The sequence below is a fragment of the Melanotaenia boesemani genome, chromosome 17, assembly GCF_017639745.1.
Source record: "Melanotaenia boesemani isolate fMelBoe1 chromosome 17, fMelBoe1.pri, whole genome shotgun sequence".
NCBI lineage: Eukaryota > Metazoa > Chordata > Actinopteri > Atheriniformes > Melanotaeniidae > Melanotaenia > Melanotaenia boesemani.
In genome coordinates this window covers 24,760,724-24,780,201 of record NC_055698.1, presented here as the reverse complement: position 1 = coordinate 24,780,201, position 19,478 = coordinate 24,760,724, and the positions used below count along the sequence as shown (strand labels likewise).

General features: G+C 37.9%; 1 protein-coding gene across 1 annotated transcript; it reads right to left on the bottom strand.

Annotated features, from left to right (window-relative positions):
- Positions 1 to 1,572: 1,572 nt before the first annotated feature.
- On the bottom strand, positions 1,573 to 18,315 carry atf6b (activating transcription factor 6 beta). The gene is given in 18 exon segments (XM_042012633.1): positions 1,573 to 2,609; positions 2,611 to 2,735; positions 2,884 to 2,968; positions 3,078 to 3,177; positions 3,689 to 3,756; positions 3,997 to 4,096; positions 5,414 to 5,521; positions 6,230 to 6,436; positions 6,923 to 7,005; positions 7,636 to 7,815; positions 8,262 to 8,431; positions 9,005 to 9,169; positions 9,896 to 10,103; positions 10,172 to 10,248; positions 10,355 to 10,414; positions 11,223 to 11,304; positions 13,985 to 14,064; positions 17,999 to 18,315. Coding segments are annotated over 18 exon segments (2,163 nt in total). The 5' UTR covers positions 18,072 to 18,315; the 3' UTR covers positions 1,573 to 2,417.
- Positions 18,316 to 19,478: the final 1,163 nt, after the last annotated feature.

Below are 19,478 nucleotides of genomic sequence, written 5' to 3'. Positions count from 1 at the left end.
TTGTCCCAGCAGCTTCATACACACCTTTAGATCGCAGCGTTTAGCGCTTATTATTGAAAAAAAACATAAAACACATTTCATGCCCACTTTTTCTACCTTTGAAATTTCTTTAAAGAGGTAAAACAGTATAAAAACTAACTTAAAAAAACAAAAATAAGTAGCATGTTGGTGTTATTTTCTTTACAGACTCAGTCTTTGACCATCAGTGGAGTTGGCACTGGCAAACGCTTTGCAAAAATATGGAAGGAAATCATGCATGTGGCCGTTTCAACAAAAACACATTTTTTAGACTTTGGTTGAGCCATTTGTGTTTCCACAGGTTGTTGATTTAAAGGAGTAGGAAATTAACTGTAGACAATTTCCACCTAGTCTAAAAACTAAACACAAACCTCGATCTGGGTTGATTCTTAAAAGCCAAGGGTTAGATAATGCAGAATATTCCTCTGCATTTCTATAACTAATAACTGATTCTGAATTCACCGTTAAACTCCACTGAACAGATATGTCAGGTCAAAGTGGCTTCTTAACCAAGTTTTCAGTAATCGCATTTAAGTTATTTATATACACGAGACCATTTATCATAGGACAGATCATCTGACGTTCACACTTCAAACAAAGCATGAGTGAAGCTGCTTGGTCCACTTACCCAAACACGCAAATACAAAACACTGGAATTATATGACAGAAAACAACTCCACATTTTTTTCTGATGTTTTTACTTTTTGTTGTGAAAAGAAAAATATATGTATATATAAAAAAATTGAAACGGTGGCAAATACAAACAGAATATCTACACTCATATTTACAACTATTAAATAATAGAAAAAAATTACATAGATAAATGCGACAGCTGAGACGTGAAGCAGGATCTTTGTGAAGCTTCGGAAGTGGTTTTATGAACAGCCCAAAAAATAAAAAAAATAAAAAAAAACAAAACAATCAAAAGTCTTAAAATGAATACTTGTGCTTATGCTACCAAAATGATGAATTAATTGTAGCAACATGTAATCAGTCTAATGCAATTATTTTTTAGCTGAATCTATTCACATCTTTTAGTCATCGCATGATGACCAAATTTCTGCAACTGTTTCTGCTGCTAAAACCATTTTAAAGATTTCACATCAGACAAACTTTTGCCAAAAGTGACTGAATCAGCCATCTGAAACAAAGCATCTCAATCAGGTTCATATGTACACTGTAAAATGTGCTGGTCTGAATCAACTTATATACAGTTTAAAAAAAGTACATTAAAAGTGATCGTCATACACCTAAACATTTATTTCAGCCAGTCTCTCAGACAGCAGATGAAATTTACTTCGTTTTTTTTTTTTTAAGCTAAGATCCTCCGTCATGCAGCAGCTGTCAGTATTGATACCAACCAACACAACTGTACGGTATTATTTTCTCTACTGAAAACACTGCTGTCAAAGACACACAAATAGGAAATAGTCTGTTATTGTTTTTATCTTTACAAAATAAATGGAGCCTTTATTAAAAAAAAATAATAATAATAAAACCTACTGCAACTAAAGTCCTCTTTTTTTAAACCTGGTATTTTCAAAAAATAATGTGTTAAGTGGATTTTTTTCTAATATCTTCAAAAGTGTTTTTTTTTTTTCTGTTTTGTTTTATTCATTCGAAGTTGGGCAAATTTTAGATGCCTAAAGACCTGGCATATAGGTGACCTTTCAAACACATGTATGGTCCAAACATGCAAGCCCAAATAGAAACAACTTTTAGAAATGATCCCCTAAATTCAGGCTAAATAGTCTGCCTTTTCTTTTAGTGACTACATTGTGCCTCTGAAGATAAAACAACCAAAACACGAAATTACAAACTGCACAGAGACCTTGACTGAGAAACAGTCAATATTGATCTTTCTAAAATGTCTTTTCTTTTAATCTTCTTTAACCAGGACTGTATGGAGCACCAAAATGTGTAGCAACTGTTTGTTAAGCAGCCAAAATAAAAGCTATACTCTCTTCGCCCCGTCAGCACTTAAACACACCGGCAGCTCTGCTCTACTCTGCATTCCTACTGAACATTTTCACTACTAAATTTGAAAATGCAGCACCGTTTGTGAGTGTGATGTGCTGCCTTGTCTGTACCAGACTCATTTTTAGAAAAACATTTGTATATATTAGAATATTGTTTTGCAAAGAAGCTCTTGTTAAATTACATCAGTTCCAGAAAATTACTGGATAAAACTACAGATTATTTTCTTCAAGTTTCCACCCTCTCAGGAGTGGCAGGGAATTTGACTCCGGTATAGATGGGATTTACAGTTGAAGGCAAACTGAAAGTTTCTGAAGGGACGATGAGTTATCTTTAGACATTTGATTCTTAGTCCAACAGCCTGTAACCACTGGACTCGTCATTCCCCACCTCTTCTATGTGCACGATTCCCATGGCAACGCTTATTCAAACTCCTTCTGACTCGCTGATAAAGTATCCGGATGTCCGTCTACGGGCTGGTAAAGGCTGCCTTGGAGGAGCTGATGACGATGAGGAAGAAGAGGACGAGGAGGAAGGTGGCTGGTGGTGGCGGCCTCGGAGCGAGGTGTTGTTGCTGTGGTGATGGTGGGTGTTTTGGTGGGAGGAGGGTGGAGACTGGGGCGGGTCGCGGAGAGATGGAGGGACGGCAGACGACTTGATGGGGACGATTCGAGTATCCATGACCTCACAGTCGACCTGCATCATCATCTCGTAGCCCTGAGACGAGTTATAAAGACTCTCTGAGGAAGAGGAGGAGGGGAGATAGGAGGACATCAAACAAAGCAACGATTTGATCATCAATAATCACTATATTGAAGCTAATTTGCATAAAAATGGAACATTTATCTAAACGGTTCTTTGGATGGTTCCATGTCCAGACCGACTCACCGTTAACAGACATGGCCGGCATCACCAGAGACATTTTGGGCCGACTGGTTTTGTTGTGACTGATGGCGGGAAGCAGCAGGTGGTCCTGCAGGAAGCAACACGGGAGGAATTCAGTCTTTTATTATTTGGTTTTCAAAAGAATCCAAAACCACAAAAAGTGCCATGAAGCTTGGTTGCTGTATGAGATGTCATACCCGTCTGAAAGAGACAACGTAGAACGTGTCCTCTCTGCGGTCAATGGCGTCCAGGAACTCGCTGTAGGTGACCTCAGGACCAGGAAGCACCTGCAGCTGACTGCAGGGTTAAAAAAAAAAAAAAAAAAGAGAATTTAGGGTTGTTACTGAATTTACCTGTAAACAGGTCAAATACATGATACATACTTTCAAAAATAAGTTTGACTTGCTGGAAGAAATTAGTTTATCTGACTACAAAATAAATAAGGAAACCTGCCGAGGCTTCAAGTTAATTTTTAAACCTTTTTTCTTTTAGAAAGAGATGAGACGTAACAGCTAGCAGGAGGATAACTAAATAACATCTCTGACTTTCATCGTTAGACATTTTTATTTTGAGGATTCTGATATAAAATATCTTTAAGGCTTTGACATCATGCATCTGTGCTTGACTTTTCAGACTGACAAATATACTACTTGTGTTTCATTTTTATAATTAAAGTTATAAAGGATGACTCCCTTCTGTGGTTCATATTTACACTTTTCTTTTTTTGTGTGTATAGAAGAACACTTTAAAAACAAGCTTGTTAAGACTTTTTTTTTTCTTTTTTCAAAGCGCTGTGAAGCGCCTGTACCTTTCGATGGAGCGGTGAGACTGGATCGGCAGGTATCTGGAGAAGTTTGTCTTCCTCAGTTGAGCTTTCTGCTAAATATGACAGTTAATACAACATATAAACATAAATTAATAAAATCTAATGACTGATAAAATACTAAAACAACTCTTTTTATTCACTTCTGTTCATAATATAATTATAAACATGCAAAAACCCAGGTGAGCCTGGCTCATGGTTAGAACTGCAGATATGAAACGTGAACGTCAAACTTCTGTGTGATTATTCCTGTTTGTCATGTTTAATAAAAAGCTTCTTTAGAGTTTTCTGACCTGGGCAATCTTTGCCTTCTTGACATTCTTTGGTTTTCCTCCGGACTTCTTCCGGTCGATCTGATGCCGATGGACCCAGCCTCTCAGCTCGTCAGCCAGCCTGAAATAAGAAAAAAAAAACTTGCTTCAGTTCATTCAGCTTGCAATTCAGACAGAGAAAAGCAGCTAACATTAAATTCAAGATAAGATTATTGTGCCTGGTTTTGAATGTCAGAGGTTTGATGTGTTCATTTTAATTCATATCAGAAAATGAACTGAAACTGATAAACATGCTACACCAGTAAGAAGTGTTTCCTTCCCTTTTACTCAGAAGTTAATGAGGCATTAGTAATGAACACACATAGGAAAAGGTGGCATGCATGCAAAGCAGTCGCCCTGTGCTACTCTACACCATCCTGTTTACGAATCAGAGTTTAGCCTTTGTGGTTCTCTGGACTTTGGGGCAGCTCACACTGGGTTGTGTATAAAGACTGGAGCTGTGTTTAGTTTCTGTAGAGGCTAAATGTAGAAGGCAAGGTAATTTTATTTGTATAGCACATTTCATGTACAAGATAATTCAAAGTGCTTTACATAAATCATTAAAGGCATTACAGCAGGGTGCAGAAGAACCAAAACAAACTTTAAAAAGAAATTAAATCATTTGAAGACAAAAAAGCTTGAAGCAACAACTTTATCATAATGTGCTTTTTCCCTTCTTGCAATTGATTAAGGTTTAAAAAACACTCAGATAAGATAGCCAAGAAGGCTGGATAACCTTGGTTATCTTGGTTATGTTGAAGGCCAAGACCAAGAAAATAAAAGAACAAAACAAAGAAGAATAAAGATTTAACTTTAACTTAAGGAGCTCAGGGAGGGGTAGAGTCTCTGTGATGCTTTAGTGGAATCTGCATTATACAGTCTTCCATTTGTACTGTCTGTAGACTAAAAAAAAAAAAAAAATAAAATAAAGCCCAGGATTCATGCTGGTTTGGTCAAATGATTTGAGCATAAAAGACTGCTACGAGTTTCCAAATTACTGCTAGTTAACACGCTGTGGATCATCTTTGTTCAGCCGTCAATGGAAAAAAAAATGCATTAAATTAAAATGCAGTAAAATAAGCAGCACAGAGAGGTACAAGAGGCTTAACCAAGAACTAACAAAGCTAAACCTCTGCAGAGTGGCCAGTTAAGTAGCAGCAATATTTTATTTTAAGTCGCTCCCAATTAAGTCACTTAATAAAACAATGACAAACTGCAGCTTTTAATGTAAATAAATAGCTGCAGACACATAATTTCTAGTATCAAATAACGAATGATTAAATCTTTTGACCTGGAGAAACAGGATCGGCTGCAACGTGTCAGAATGTAAGAGGAAGATGAGAGGAAACAATCTTGCAACCAGCATAAATCTGTGCGTTACTAAGAGAACCTGACTGACCTGAGAGACTCGGAGCGGTTAAACTGTCGGCAGTCTGAGGAGGTGAAGTAACGGTCGATGTCCTGCAGGACCAGGTCCTTCATGTCGCTGAATATGTTGCTCAGGTTTCTGCACATGAAAACACACAAACACATGAAGATGATGAGGTATAGGACAAGCTGCTGCAGAAGAGCTTACAGCAACAAACAAGGAGCTTTGTTTATCTCATCATATCAGTCTTTGAAATATGTCAGAAAACCACCTGCAGACAAACTGAGAAAGTGAGCCATGAGCTGAAAAACCAGTTCTGTTGAATGTCTAAATATTTTTAGTCAGGTGTGAAAGCGCTCAGTGAAAGTATCGACTTCACCTTGTGTGGTGTGGAGTAAAACTTGAGACAGCTACTGAGAAGCAGTTCTGTACCCTGCAGGTGTGTTGGGGCAGGGACACATTGAAAACCTGCAAGACTGCGGCCCTCGTAGGGCCAAACTAAGTAGCCCAGCTCTAGATATTTTCATACAATCCCAGAGTCTCTCCTTCCTGAACCCTGAAGTAACCTTGATCAGTTTTACGATTTGAACGACTGGGGAAAAAAAACAGCCCAGACATGAGATATTTTCCTGTGATCAACAACACATTCGGTAATGGTGCACTGCTCTACAGTAAGCTAGGCTGACCACAACTTCACGCTGTACAGAACTAGTGGGATGGATGGGGCATCACATGAATAGATGCAATTTCTACAACTGATGAGGGAAGACTCAGAAGACCTGTATGACGTGTTCAGCTTAGCATATGCTGTCTGTGTCAGCTGGTCTGAGGTCCGAATCCTCCCACCTGAACTGATAAGATTCTGGAGTGTATCTCTCCGCCTCTCCTCTCTTCCATCGTTCGTCCCCTCCATCCTCTTCTGTCTCCGTCTTGTCCTCAACTCGGCTGTGAGGCTGAGCTGCCGCCTGCTGCTGTTCAATCTCCAGTAGCCGCCGTCCTGTATACGACATCAGATCTTCCTGTAGATCCGTCGGCAACTTCCTGTCTGTGATGCTGCAGAGATAAAAAAAAAAAACCCATGCAGTTAAAATCACGGCTGGATAAACTGTCCAAAATGATACTTTTGGTGGTTTAAAATTCAGGAATAGTGATTTATTTATGATCTGAAAAAAAAGTTCTTGTATTGGGATATTACTTTAAAAAAAGTAACTGAGAACTAACACTAATAGTTCCACTGATAATGTGCTCTTTCCATCTTTCACTTGGTTTGCATCCCAATGTGGCCCCTCACTAATGGAAAAACTCCTTGATTTTTGAGGAATCTAAACTCAAAGCTTTTCAACACCATCTTTTACTCTGCTTTGAACCCTGTGTGTGTCACAGGACTTTTCTAGAGATCATAAAATCTGAGAAAATGTTTGAAGGTTTAGATAATACTTCAACGTAAAAAAAGTGAACACATCTTAAAAATGCCATGTAAAACTAAAAAGGAAAGCATACGTTTGTTTAGACAGCAACATTTTATCTGAGGGGTCATACCTGACGGGTCCGAAGCTGAAGGTCATGAACAGCAGGACAGCCATGACACACACGGCTCTCTTGTTACTTGTAGAGTCGCTCCCCTTTAACAACACAAACAAAAAAAATATTTAGAAATCCTCGTCGTTCAAACATACTTCATCTCCTAAATGTATAAAAATATTGTGATTTTTGGATTTCAGCTGTTGTTGGATTTTGGTGCCATGAGTGCTCTATCGGTTAGTAAAGTTACGTTGCAGGCTCACTAGCTGGAATTGTCTTACAGGTCTGACAGGTTCAAACATATTTGCCTTCATATTTTCTGTGTGTTCCTGTTTCTCCTGTCTGAAGTCTTTTTGTTGCCCCTATCAACATTAACTAAAACTACTTCCTCTTGTTTTAGCAGTTAATTTAAAAGCAAAAGTCCCACCAAAGTCTGTGCAATCAGTACCAGCTCATACTAAACATTGATACTTATAAATGCTGTTAGAAGGTTTCTGCAGACAGCATCTGTTTACGTTGTCATTTATTGACAATAAACAGCCACAACATTAAAAGGCACTGACATGTGAGGTTGTGTCTTAAAATGCAAAGCTCTGCTAATACAACCCATGAGAAACTACCTTTGTCTGTATTTTCTGCGAAACTTCAGCTAAGAAATTAATCTTAGTAAATCTACTTTTAACCAGTTTGCATTTGTATCTACTCTGATATCTTCTCTCCTAACCCCTCACCTCCTTGCCGGCCAGTCTCTCCCTCAGTGCCTGGTTCTCCCTGCGGAGTCGATCGTTCTCCTGCTGCGCCTCCCTCAGCTGAGCCTCCAGATTCTGCAGATACTCCTTCTTTTTCTTTCTCGACTGGCAGGCAGACTCGCGGTTCTTGATCATCCTCTGCTGCCGCTTTAGCACCTTCATCTGCAACAGAGGAAAAAAGGGGGACAATGAGGTAAAATTGAGATGAGAGGAAGGGATGAAGAGGGCAAAGTGGATGAAGTCCAGAAAACCAGTGAGGAGGAGATGAGTTAAGAGGAAAAAAAAAAAGATCAAGCTGATGAAGAAAAGATGGATTAAGGGACAGGAAAAGGCATGTGAGAAATAATAGTTCCACCTTTTTTAGTCATAGATGACTTGAAATTTAAAAAGGTGGCTGATGTAACCAAACCGCCTGAGGGTGGCTATGTGCTCAGATATCAATTTCTTTATGTAAAATGTGTCAGGAAAAACTGCTTCAGCGAGATGTTACCAAACCAGCTGCTGTCAAAGTCGGTAACCATGGGAACTGACTGATGGAAAACACGGACATTACAGAGTCCTAAAAACATCAAGTAAACAGAATGAGTCACTGCATCCAGCCTACGCACATCAATGTCACTGGAGTTGTTGCCGGGTAACGTTGTGGTCGCTGGGACGATGGGTTTGCTGGTGGTAGAGGCAGCTGGGCTGGAGCAGTGCTGGGGGATGCTGGGAGAGACAGGCTCCATTTTGACGATGGCTGGAGGTGAACCGAGGCAGACAGACGGTGAGAGGACCACTGGAGAGGAGAGATGACAGGAAGATGCTCTGAAGCTACAGGAAAAACAGTTTCCATCTGCTAGATCATCTGTGGGGTTTATACCAGCTTTTCTTTTGTTTCTTATTTTCTACTTTTAGTCCACCTCAATTCAGAGAGAACAATTAAAAAATATACTGTTACATTTATCAGACAGCTCAATTTGTTTTCTTTTAAGTAATTTAGTGCAAAACACTTAAGATGTATCAGATTTGTACTTTAAAATTACTTTTTTTTCCCTTCTAAATAATGTACAAGTACTGTGAAGGTTAATATTTTAAAAGCAAAATTTTTTAAATAAGAAAGTGGGCAAAGTAATCATCACAATAAACCACAACAACCATTGAGTGCAAACTTTAGAAAACTTGCTACTGATATTTGAATAATATTTATTCAGAACATTTCATTCTTTTTAACATTGTGGAATTTGTATTTTTATTTCATTAAACTGACTCTTGATCGGTCTGAACACATAATAAACCATTATTGTCCCTATCCATCCATTTATTTACATGAAAAATTAAACAAACACTCCAACATGATTTCTACTCCTACCAGGTCTGGTCTGGTCCATGGAAGGGAGACCCTGCAGTATGAGGGTCTTGGCTGGCGTGGGGTTCTGGGGGACGGGGAGGGTAGCGACACACAAAGGTCGGGGCTGGATGGGAGGTTTGGTGCTCAGAATGGTGCTGGCCTTTAATGTTGAAGAGCTTGGCAAGACTGAGGGAAAGGCGGCAAGTGTTAGCACCAACTGTAACGGTAGTGAATTTTAACATCGTGGGCCATTTTAACATCTTTGTGCTGATAAACTCTCACTAGCTCTATATAATGAAACAAGAGAAAAAAACTGTGGTATGCAAATAAGATGGAGCCCACCTATCACATGCAGCACAGTAGTTTAGCCGAGTCGAATCATTTGCATATGCAAAAAAAAAAGAAACTGAGTTTTGAAGAGCTGACGTGTGTGCTGAGGTGATTTTTTCCATCAGAACAGAGAAAACACCTGTTTTTCTTTAATAAAAACGGAAGCAAACTAGATATATAAAATTAAAAACTAATAAAAATTATTATGTAAAATCTTGCTAAAGAGAAGCACAATCTCTCACTGCCGCCTGAATTGTCATATTTTTCTTGATTAAAAGAAAGGTGAGGGTTGGAACCTGGGCTGAATGGTAAATTAAGATCTCTCCCACTTGGCTTGGCCATGTCAGCTCACAGCAGAGAAGTGAGGTGACAAAAACATTTGCACGAGACGAGTAAGTGTCAACATTGAGCATGAACGGAACTTTCTATTCCTCTTTATCAACAGCTATGCTATAATTATCAGTGGTGGCATTAGACTGCATTAGTTTCCTTGTCTGGCATGAGTAGACTGAACTCTGTTTGGTCTAATACAAGAATGACACCTGATCCTAGATGGTGGGATGGTAACTTCCATCCGTTTACCTGCAGCTTGTGTCTGAATTCCATTGATGACAGCTGGGACAGATGTTAGCGGTGCCTGTAGCTGTGTCTGTGTAACTGTAGGAATCTGACTCTGCGGTGGAGGTACTACTGTCGTTGCCACGGTTACCTCCATAGCTCCCAGTGGAGGCGACAGCACGTCTCCATACATGTATGGAGGAGTTGGGGGGTTTTCACCTTTAATTGTAACCTGAGCAGAGAAAGGACAGTGAGACAATTGTTGTGAAGTGAAATTTATACTTGTCTTGACAGACATACCTGTGGGTCAGGTGATGCGGAACAATCAGACTCCAGAGAGGATGCAGGAGAGGGAGGTTCTGCTTTTACCTGGAACACTGGTCAATAATAAGCAAACATAGCAGTAAAAAAAAAGAAAAGAAACAAGACAAAAAGCACATAACATTTGGAAATTTAATATGAAATAACTCCACATGCGCTTACACATTTCCACAGGTAACGGTTCCGTTATGGTCACTTCATTTTTGATCACAGGCGTGTCTCCTAAAAAAAGAAAAGCAGAAAAAAAACATAGAAAAATGAAGACAAAAATGTAAATGTTAAAAAATGAAGTTTCTACGGTGTGAACAATGATCCTACTAAAGACAACATGTTGACATTTTTATCCTGGAGGAGCATCTCTGTCCTTCGGTCAAACTAATAAGTAACTGATGACACTAAATGTTTAATGTTCAAATAGTGTGACTATACAGTGTTGGTGATGGTTTACATCAAATATTTGGATCAAAACTGGTTTTTCTCAAACAAGTACAAAAGCAAACACTGTAAAATAATAACTAGAACCCTGGAGGCATCAGGTTTTTTTTTTTTTTTTTTTTTTTTAAAGAAAATATTCAACTGTCCGCTGAATCAGCAGCGAGGATGAAGAGTCTTGTTTTTCACAGCTGTGGGCTTTACCTGCTGCTTTTATTCAGTTGCTGTTTCATGGTACATAACTTACTCTACTTGGATTTGCACATTATCTTTTAAATTATGTTTTTTTTTCTATCCTTATTTAAAACTTAGATACGTCTACATCTTATTTTATACATATTTTCTTTACTCTATTGATTTGTATATATTGTTATAGACTTGTATTTATTATTTTACATATACGTACATGTATACATACATATATACATGTATGTATGTTCTCTTTGCAATTTTTTAAATTTGTTTGTTAATTTGAGTCTGCTTCAACACTTGCTACTGCAAGCCGTAATTTCCGAGTTTTAGAATCAATAAAAGATCCATCCAACCATCCATCCATCCATCCATCCATTCAGAAGTGGTTTAGCTAGCTACTTTGTACCTGTGAGAAGGTTGTCGTCAAGGTGTCGCCATGGTGATGTGCGGTTGTCAGGATCAAGGGTGAGCACAAGATCATTGTCAAACTGCAAGGGGTTGGAAGAGAGAGAGAGAGAGAGAGAGAGGGGTTGGAGAAAGACAGGGTGGATGAAAACCAGGTCAAGCAGAGGCAGAATCAGTGATTAATAGTGTGTTTGTGTGCCTGCTTCACTCAGCGAACAAATGTTATCTTCTGACCCATCAACTATGTTTGTTGCTGGGTGGAAAACATGACAACAGCCAACTAAATGAGAGCACATCAGAGAAATAGTTACAGCTAGATAACCACAAAGATGTGCACAAACTCTAAGCTAATGTCCATCATTGTTCAATGAAACAGATCAGCAACAACTTTTCTCTTAATGTAGAGAAAAACAAGTGGATGATCCTAACATCAGAAAAAGAATAATACAAGGAAAATAGGTGGAAAGGACCACAAGATAATTAAATTAATGTGTCCAAACTAAATTTAAGTAACCCCACTGGGACAGAAAAAAAAACCTGAGCTGATCAGCAAACCACACAAGCAGCGACTATTTCTCAGATAAGTGAAGATGATTGTCGTGGACAAGAACATCCTCATTAGCTTCCCCAGCGGCCTCATTCACAACATCCTAACCACCTCCATCTTGAGCTGTCAAGACCACAGACATGATCAGCCAGGAACCACCAACATCATAACAGGACATTTCCTCAGGAGAGTAAACTGTAGAGCCCTTTGCATGATCCATGATTCCAGCCTTTTGTGCAGCCTTTTTACACTCTAGCCCACAGGTATACTGGTAGAGGAGTGAAGTGCAAAACACTGAGTAATAGCTTCTATCCTAAAGCAACCAGAAATGTCAGCTCCTCTAAAAGACCATCCTCCCACCCCGACCTAATATACACGACTCTATGAACAATCTGCACATTTCACACTATTTCACTGCATTTGAACACATCTCATCTTAAATATTGGAAAATCTCTTTTTACCTTCATCTTTTATTTTAGCTCCTATTATCCTTTTGTGTGCTCCTTATGTGTGGATATGCTGCTCTTTTTTACAGTATATTTTTTTTTAAGTGGAGAAGTGTAGAATTCATGCAATGAAGCATCATTATTTTTTTGTTTTGTTTTTTAAATATCCATAACAAACAAGTATAGAACTAAAATAATTTCCTAAGCTTTTTGCATCCAAATGTAAAACAAAGAAAACAAAATGCTTTTTTTCCCCCTTATCTATATAGGAGGTAAATATTTTACAATACTGAACACATGAACACGTCAGAAGTAAGAGTTTATCTGAAAACAGGTTTAGTCTAACAAATATTAGCACTGAACAAACTTTTCGACTTAACTTCCTGATATTCTTCTGTTTTTTTCTGGTCCAAGTCCTGCAGATCAACAAAGCTCATCCTGTTATCCTGCAGCTTCAACCAGGAAGCAGATGTTCACACATGATGTGCTGACTAGAGAAATTAATTGACATTCCTCAGCTATTCGTATGCCTTCATCTGTAATTAAATAAGCCTCAGGTAATTTCCAAAAGTAGATTTTAGGAGTGCTAACATTTATCATTCCCTGTACATGTGGGTATGTTAAGACAGCATTTATTGAGCCACTTCTTAAAGGCTAATTTAGATGGATCAACTATCAGATTTGTCTTCATTAAAAATATATATATATCAATATTAATATCTAAATACATTGTGGGGACTTTAAACAGATTCAGGTGGTGCTAAAAAAAACAAGGAATATTAATCTTTTTTTCTTTGAAACAGAATTGAGCATTTCCAATGTAGTCTTATGTAATAGCCAGCTTGGACAAAGGTGTAGACTAGCAAGTTATCTCCATATGAATAGATGTGAGCTGCATAAATCTGCAGTGTGGCACCTTCTCACAGCATCATGTGGAGATATTTGTGCTCTGGAACATTAAAACTGCTATGCAATTGTTAAATAAATTATTTTTCCTCTAGTTTGAAGCTTCGTTCTATAACCTGCTGCATTTTAGCCTGATGTGTGTGTTTAACTGGTCTACCATCCTTGAAAGTATCACATTGTCCTAGTATACATGTACATGCAAAAAGGTTAAGGGCTATTTGCTAAAGTATGCCCGATGCCACAACACTGGACTATTTGTAAAAAGACATTCTGCTACTTCCAACTTTCTCTGTGGTAAATCATTGTACATGCAAGTTTAGCTGAATTTAGTTTCCCCAGAGACTTAATGAGCTGCTTTTCAGATTCAATTTCCAATACATTTAACCATTTGACACAATTCTTAAAAATATGCAAATGAGAGTAGCTTACTTGGGAATTTGGCAGTCTCTACATGCGCTAGGACTTTACGCTGATTTTACACAAAAACAACCTAAACAACATGGTGGTGTTGCCAGATAGAAAAGTGAAACAATCACTGTTCTTTAAGAACCATGGATGTCTGAATTCCTTTTCCAATTTATCCCAAGTTTGTTGCTATTTTTGGAAAGTTAGCCGAACAGATAGAAACTGATGTGCATCATAACCCCTCATCTAAACTCTGTCTATTTTCATACTGATTTTGACTGAAACTGTAGCACTGAAATCTTTTCCTCAAGAGTTAAGACAACTTTCAGAATCACAAAGTGAATTTTCCTGCCAACTATGGGAAAGTGTCTGAGTGCTGAATACAAAGTGTCAGTTACAATCTCAGCCTTACACAGAAACAGAGCTGTGAACAGTCTCACTTTCTTTTGTGTCCATACCGTTGTGTCGTATTTCATCCCTCTGCTGAAATCTCCATCCTCTCCCTCCTCCATGCTCTCGCACTGATACAGGCAGGCATCTGCAGAGGAGAAAACATGTTAGTAGGAAGTAGAGCGAGAAACTTTTAAGGAGATGTAAAAATGTATTGAACACCACCAAGTTCATCAGCAGCAAATTTAAAAGTTAAAATGATGAACATTACTCTGTCTTCGGCAGCTGTCAATATGTCACTCTTAGTTTTACTTTGTCAGAAAATACTATAACACAACTCAGCCTGTAAAAGCAACTTGCTGTGTATGTTGTTGTGGTGTAACATGAATTCTAGACTATTTGTGACCATTGTATGTTTACAAATGCAACTCTGTACCAAAAATAATCTGCATATTCAGCAATTTAGGAATATCTTACTGGACCACATCAGTATTGAGGCAATGTCTGCTTCCTCAAAAATTCAATTAGCTGAATTTCACTCCTTCTAGTCCCCTGTGATTAGCTCCATCACTTAGGGGCCGTCCCCATGGAGCCGAATTACAGTAAAACCGCATACGTATATGTTCTTTTCATCCCCACGAACCAGGGATTAGCCTCCATGAAACTGATCATGTCTGAAACCAGGTACCAAGGTGGATAGGTTTGAAACCTCTACCTTCCATTTGGCAGAAAAAATTCCGCCGATTAATCGGTTGTCTGAATTTTTTCTGTCAAATGTCGGCATCAGCATCGACCTCAAAGAATCCATATCGGTCGGGCTCTACTGAAAACAGACTTTAAACCAACTGACTCGTATGTAAAATGAGGCACAAATGCCACCGTAGGCCTACAATTTTTAATACTATGTAATCTATGTAATAGTGTTCTTGTTCAGCTAAACGTCCCCCAAATATTTTCTAAGATGTTGGTCCTAGACACCCAGATTCTTTCAAATCGCTCAAACCGAGAAAGATTCAGTTGTTGAACTTGTTCAACAACTTCATCTCTTGCCAGACAAATGGCTCACAGAAGCTAAATGAAGCATTTAAAGCAAGAAGCTGCTGTCATTACAGATCACTCTGTTAAAGTGTAACACCGTGCAGGTAGCAGGTTTTATCCCTAGTTAGAAATGGGTTAATGAATGTCAAAGAGTGGTGCTGCTACATGTGGTAAAAGCTCTCCAACACCTCAGCCGAGCACTAATGTGCTCTTCTTCTGTTTTGATTATTTATGGCTGGGGTTTTTAGTATCACAAGCCCCGTCTATCTAGTTTTAATGATGGAAAAGGGCACATTTATATAGGTGCGATCTGGATTATCGGTGCAGTTTGCAGACTCATTCTGCTACTACTATTAAAAATACATATTTCAAAAGTTTGTGTAAAAAGGAATTTGGCTGACTGCAGATATGATTAAATCCTTCTGAATAAGTTTTTTTTTTAACCAAACACTGAGGATTATGAATCTGTGAGGTGGCTCATTCATATTCAGCTGAATTTTAGCAGTGGTTTCGGGTCAAAATGAATTCAGGATCTTCTGGTTTGTTATGAACCAAAGAAATTCCTCAGGTCATCAGGGTCAAATCTAATTTCTGTTTGCAGAGTCAGAGCTGAACATGGAGAGACAGTGTTCAGCTTTTATGCTCCTCACATGTGGAACAAACTCCCTGAAAACTGCAGGTCTGCTGAAACTCAGCAGTTTTAAATCAGGGTTACAAACGTTTCTTTTTGCTGCCTTTTACCAAAAAAAATGTTAATTCCTCACGCTGGGAATTTTAATTTTTGCATGTTATCTATTTTTTAAAGCTTTTTCAGTTGTTATTCAATTCCTTTTATGTCTTTTTAAAATTTGTTTTTACTTTGTACATTTTATTGCATCCCGCACCCTGCTGTAATGCTGTTAATGTTTTAAATAAAGCACCTTGAATTGTCTTGTACATGTAAAGTGTTATACAAATAAACTTGCCTTAAGATCACCACAGACAACAGAAACTCAAGTCAAAGTTTAACAAGGTGTGTCTTGTAACATCTGCATTTACTTCACCGATGGGACAAAACATGAACAATTTCTAACTGCACACAAATGACTTAAATAAACCAAATCCTATCTGCCTTCATGAGGTCACCTTAGCACATTGTAAATGGGTATCTCATGCTATGACGCACTCATACTGATTACAGCATAAATCTATTTAAATGCTTCATTTCTAGGAAACCAAAATGGATTGAACCCTTATTTTTCCCATCATGCTGCAATGAGCTGAACTCTGGACTTTGAAATGGAAACAAACGGATCACTGGGGCTCTTTTATGATTTCTCATCCTCTCAAAGAAAACAGGTGTTTTACACAAACACGTTTTCGACCTAGTATTATTTGATCCACTTTTTTTTTTTAACCTTGTTTATCAAAATATTTGCAGAGTGATTTCTTCATTTTGTGTTGAAAAATCTGTAAGATTTAGAAATGTGACTGAAATGTGAGTGTAAGGCGAGTCTGTGGACACAGTTTTGTTAGTTTCATTTTGCCTGTTATTGTGCTTTTCTAATTTTTTAATTTAGTAAATGAGTCCCTTATAAAAGCTGTTGAGGCTGCAATGACCCAGATCTCTCATGGGGCTCATTTACTGTTTCATCTAATCTGACCCAATCCAGTTTATTGCCTGACTGCAGAAAACAAGGAACTGGGCAGTAAAATACTTTTGTCCTACAGCCACAATGGGTGATAAAGCCCACTAATCTCACTGTTTAATGGTCACATTTACTTAAAAACTTACAGGTTTTCTGCGAAAAATTTGAAAAACAAGCGTTTATTGACCAAGACCAACAAGGTGGCTAAGAAACTGATGAAAACAAGATAAAAACACATAGCAGTCTACAGGACAGTTTTGTTCTGATGGTTCTGATCCCTGCAGTCCAGTCTGAAGTAAATTATTTTTCCTCAAGCGAAAACTATGATCCAAAACAGATTCATGTTGTCTGCCATCTCTTGTTTCCTGCTCCAAACTACCATCATTATTTGAACCTGTCAAAATTCACAGTTGACTGTACAATCTTTAAAAATTTGTATAGATTACCACCTTTTCTTTAATATATCAAATCTCTGTGTCAGAAAACATGAGAGGTCCTTACAGGGAACATCTGAGAAATTATTCTGAGATCCTAAATCATGACAGATAAATAATCTAGTTTTTTGTTGTTTTTGTAGCTCCTTTAAGTAAAATGAATACATAAATAAAAACATTGTTTATAGGATGAAAGACAACAGAAATCTAAAAGAATGCAATTATTTATATTTGAATAACTTATCAAATTTGGTATTTGTGCTAAGAAGAGTGCAATTACTATTAAATATGCTACCATGAATAGCAATACTATGATCATTTCAAGCTCTGGTGCAGCTTTCGTCTTTGTTGAAAATGCATTTTTCATGTTGCTTTAAAGCTTTAGGTTGCACTTTAAAACTCTAGATAATTTTCCTTATGAAAGTTATAAAACAGCATGAGAAATACTGCTGAAAAAAACAAGGTTTTGAGAGCTGTCTGTTGTCGGAGTGACTGGGGGAGTCCACCTTAACATGGAGTCTGCAGATCTGAACCACTCAATCGAGGGGGAAATGGGTAAACCACAAGCAATTTAAAAATAAAATAAAATAATACAAACTCATATCTTGTTGCCATTCTAATTGTCAATAATAAAAAGCAAATACGGTCAATGGGGTCAAGGGGTTCTATGAAACATGCAGTCACGTATCCATTCGCTGTGTTGGTGATAATCAACTTTTCATATCCGGGTTTGTCTACCCGTTACATTTATACTACAACCGCGTGCAACGGACATGACACACATAACCCAACTGAAAATGACTAAACGAAGGGTTTTCTGCTCCAAATAAAAACGCAACAGAAGAAAATTGCATCTCCCGAAGACGATGTAACACCCCGCTAACCACGCATGGCTCGGCGCATCCGTCATCACATTAGGGCAGCTGTGTAGGGTTAATTTGACTTTCGTTTCACTTATACAATTCTTTACATGTTAACTTACCCCAGTCCTCGCTTGTCAGAAGGTTATCAGCGAAGAATCGACTTTCCAAATCAGACAGTAAATCCACAGTCATCGCCGCAAAGGCGTTGTATTTAAAGAGCAGGATCTGCAGTCAGATAGCGGCGTGATAACAGCTAGCTAACAAACTAACAAAGGATATTATCTCTGGCTTAAACATCAAGGTAATGCCCACGTATTACGCATGAATATCATCGGTAGTGTAAGCTGATGGATGAACTTAAGTGGTCGGAAAGTGATATTTATGTATTCTTTAGACGTGCAGTAGGTCCTTCCTTTGGCTTCGCATTGACAAACAAGGAAACGGGTTTTCCAGAAGGTTACCGCCTACTTCACGAAGGACGGCCAATAAGGTTAAAGAGAAATGCGATTGATACTACATTAAACCAATGAGATTACTAAAATACTGCAATTGGTTATCCATTGAGCCTATTGTTAAAGGGGCTTATCAAGGAAAACCTCTAAAGATGATTCGATCGAATAAAATGGTTACATTTTTGATTGACAGAAATATTTAACTAATGAAGGCAATAACAGCCAATAACAGGCCAACTCAGAAACATTTTCTGTTTTGGGAAACTCACGTGGATTCGAGCGTTGCATTAGTAGAACCATGTATTCACGGAAACGTGTGCAGAATTTAAGGAATTTAAAAAGCATATATAAAAACCAGGCGAATAATATTCATTATAGTGATGATTTAAAAAAAAAATTATTTTCTTACCACTCTGACCGTTTTTTGTTTGCTTTATTTTTTTTTAATGGGGTAGGGGACATTACATAACACAATGTGGGGTGAATGTAACAGCAAATTGGAACTTTGCCAGTTGACTACATCTTCAATGTCGGAAGTCTTTAATTTAAAGACAACTAAAGCCATCTTGAGGATGGTCTAGGAATTGTGCGCTCCACAGCGAGTATTTGATTAGATGATGAGAGACATCAGCTGGTTTGCAGTCATCTTGTATGTTCAGATAAGCACACGTGTCCATTCTCTAATATAACCAGTGTTATGTTAGGGAAAAAATAACTCTAAACTTACTGATACTTTTAATCTTGTGCTCATAGCTGTAATTACACTATAATTGTTGACAGTTCATCCAGGAAATGATGTTTTCAACATTTTCACACTTCTCTTTGCTGAGTATAATAATGTTTTTTTTTCTTCTTTTTTTCCTTTTGTTAATTTATTTGCTTTTATTTCCTCATTAGTTTGTCTTGTGTGAATAAACATCCTGGGCTAAACAGAATTATTTTCAACCAGAAAATCAAGAGATCTGTGACACCAAAACTAACTTTACGAGATGCACATGCCACATTTTCACACGTACACACTGGCACATTGGTTTCCTTTTCACTGGTGGGTGGAAAGTCTGTTTTAGATGCGGTAAATATGTGGCTTTGCAAGAACACTTGTGCAAAATACTGTATTGCACAGTTTCTAACAAGAAGATGGACACCA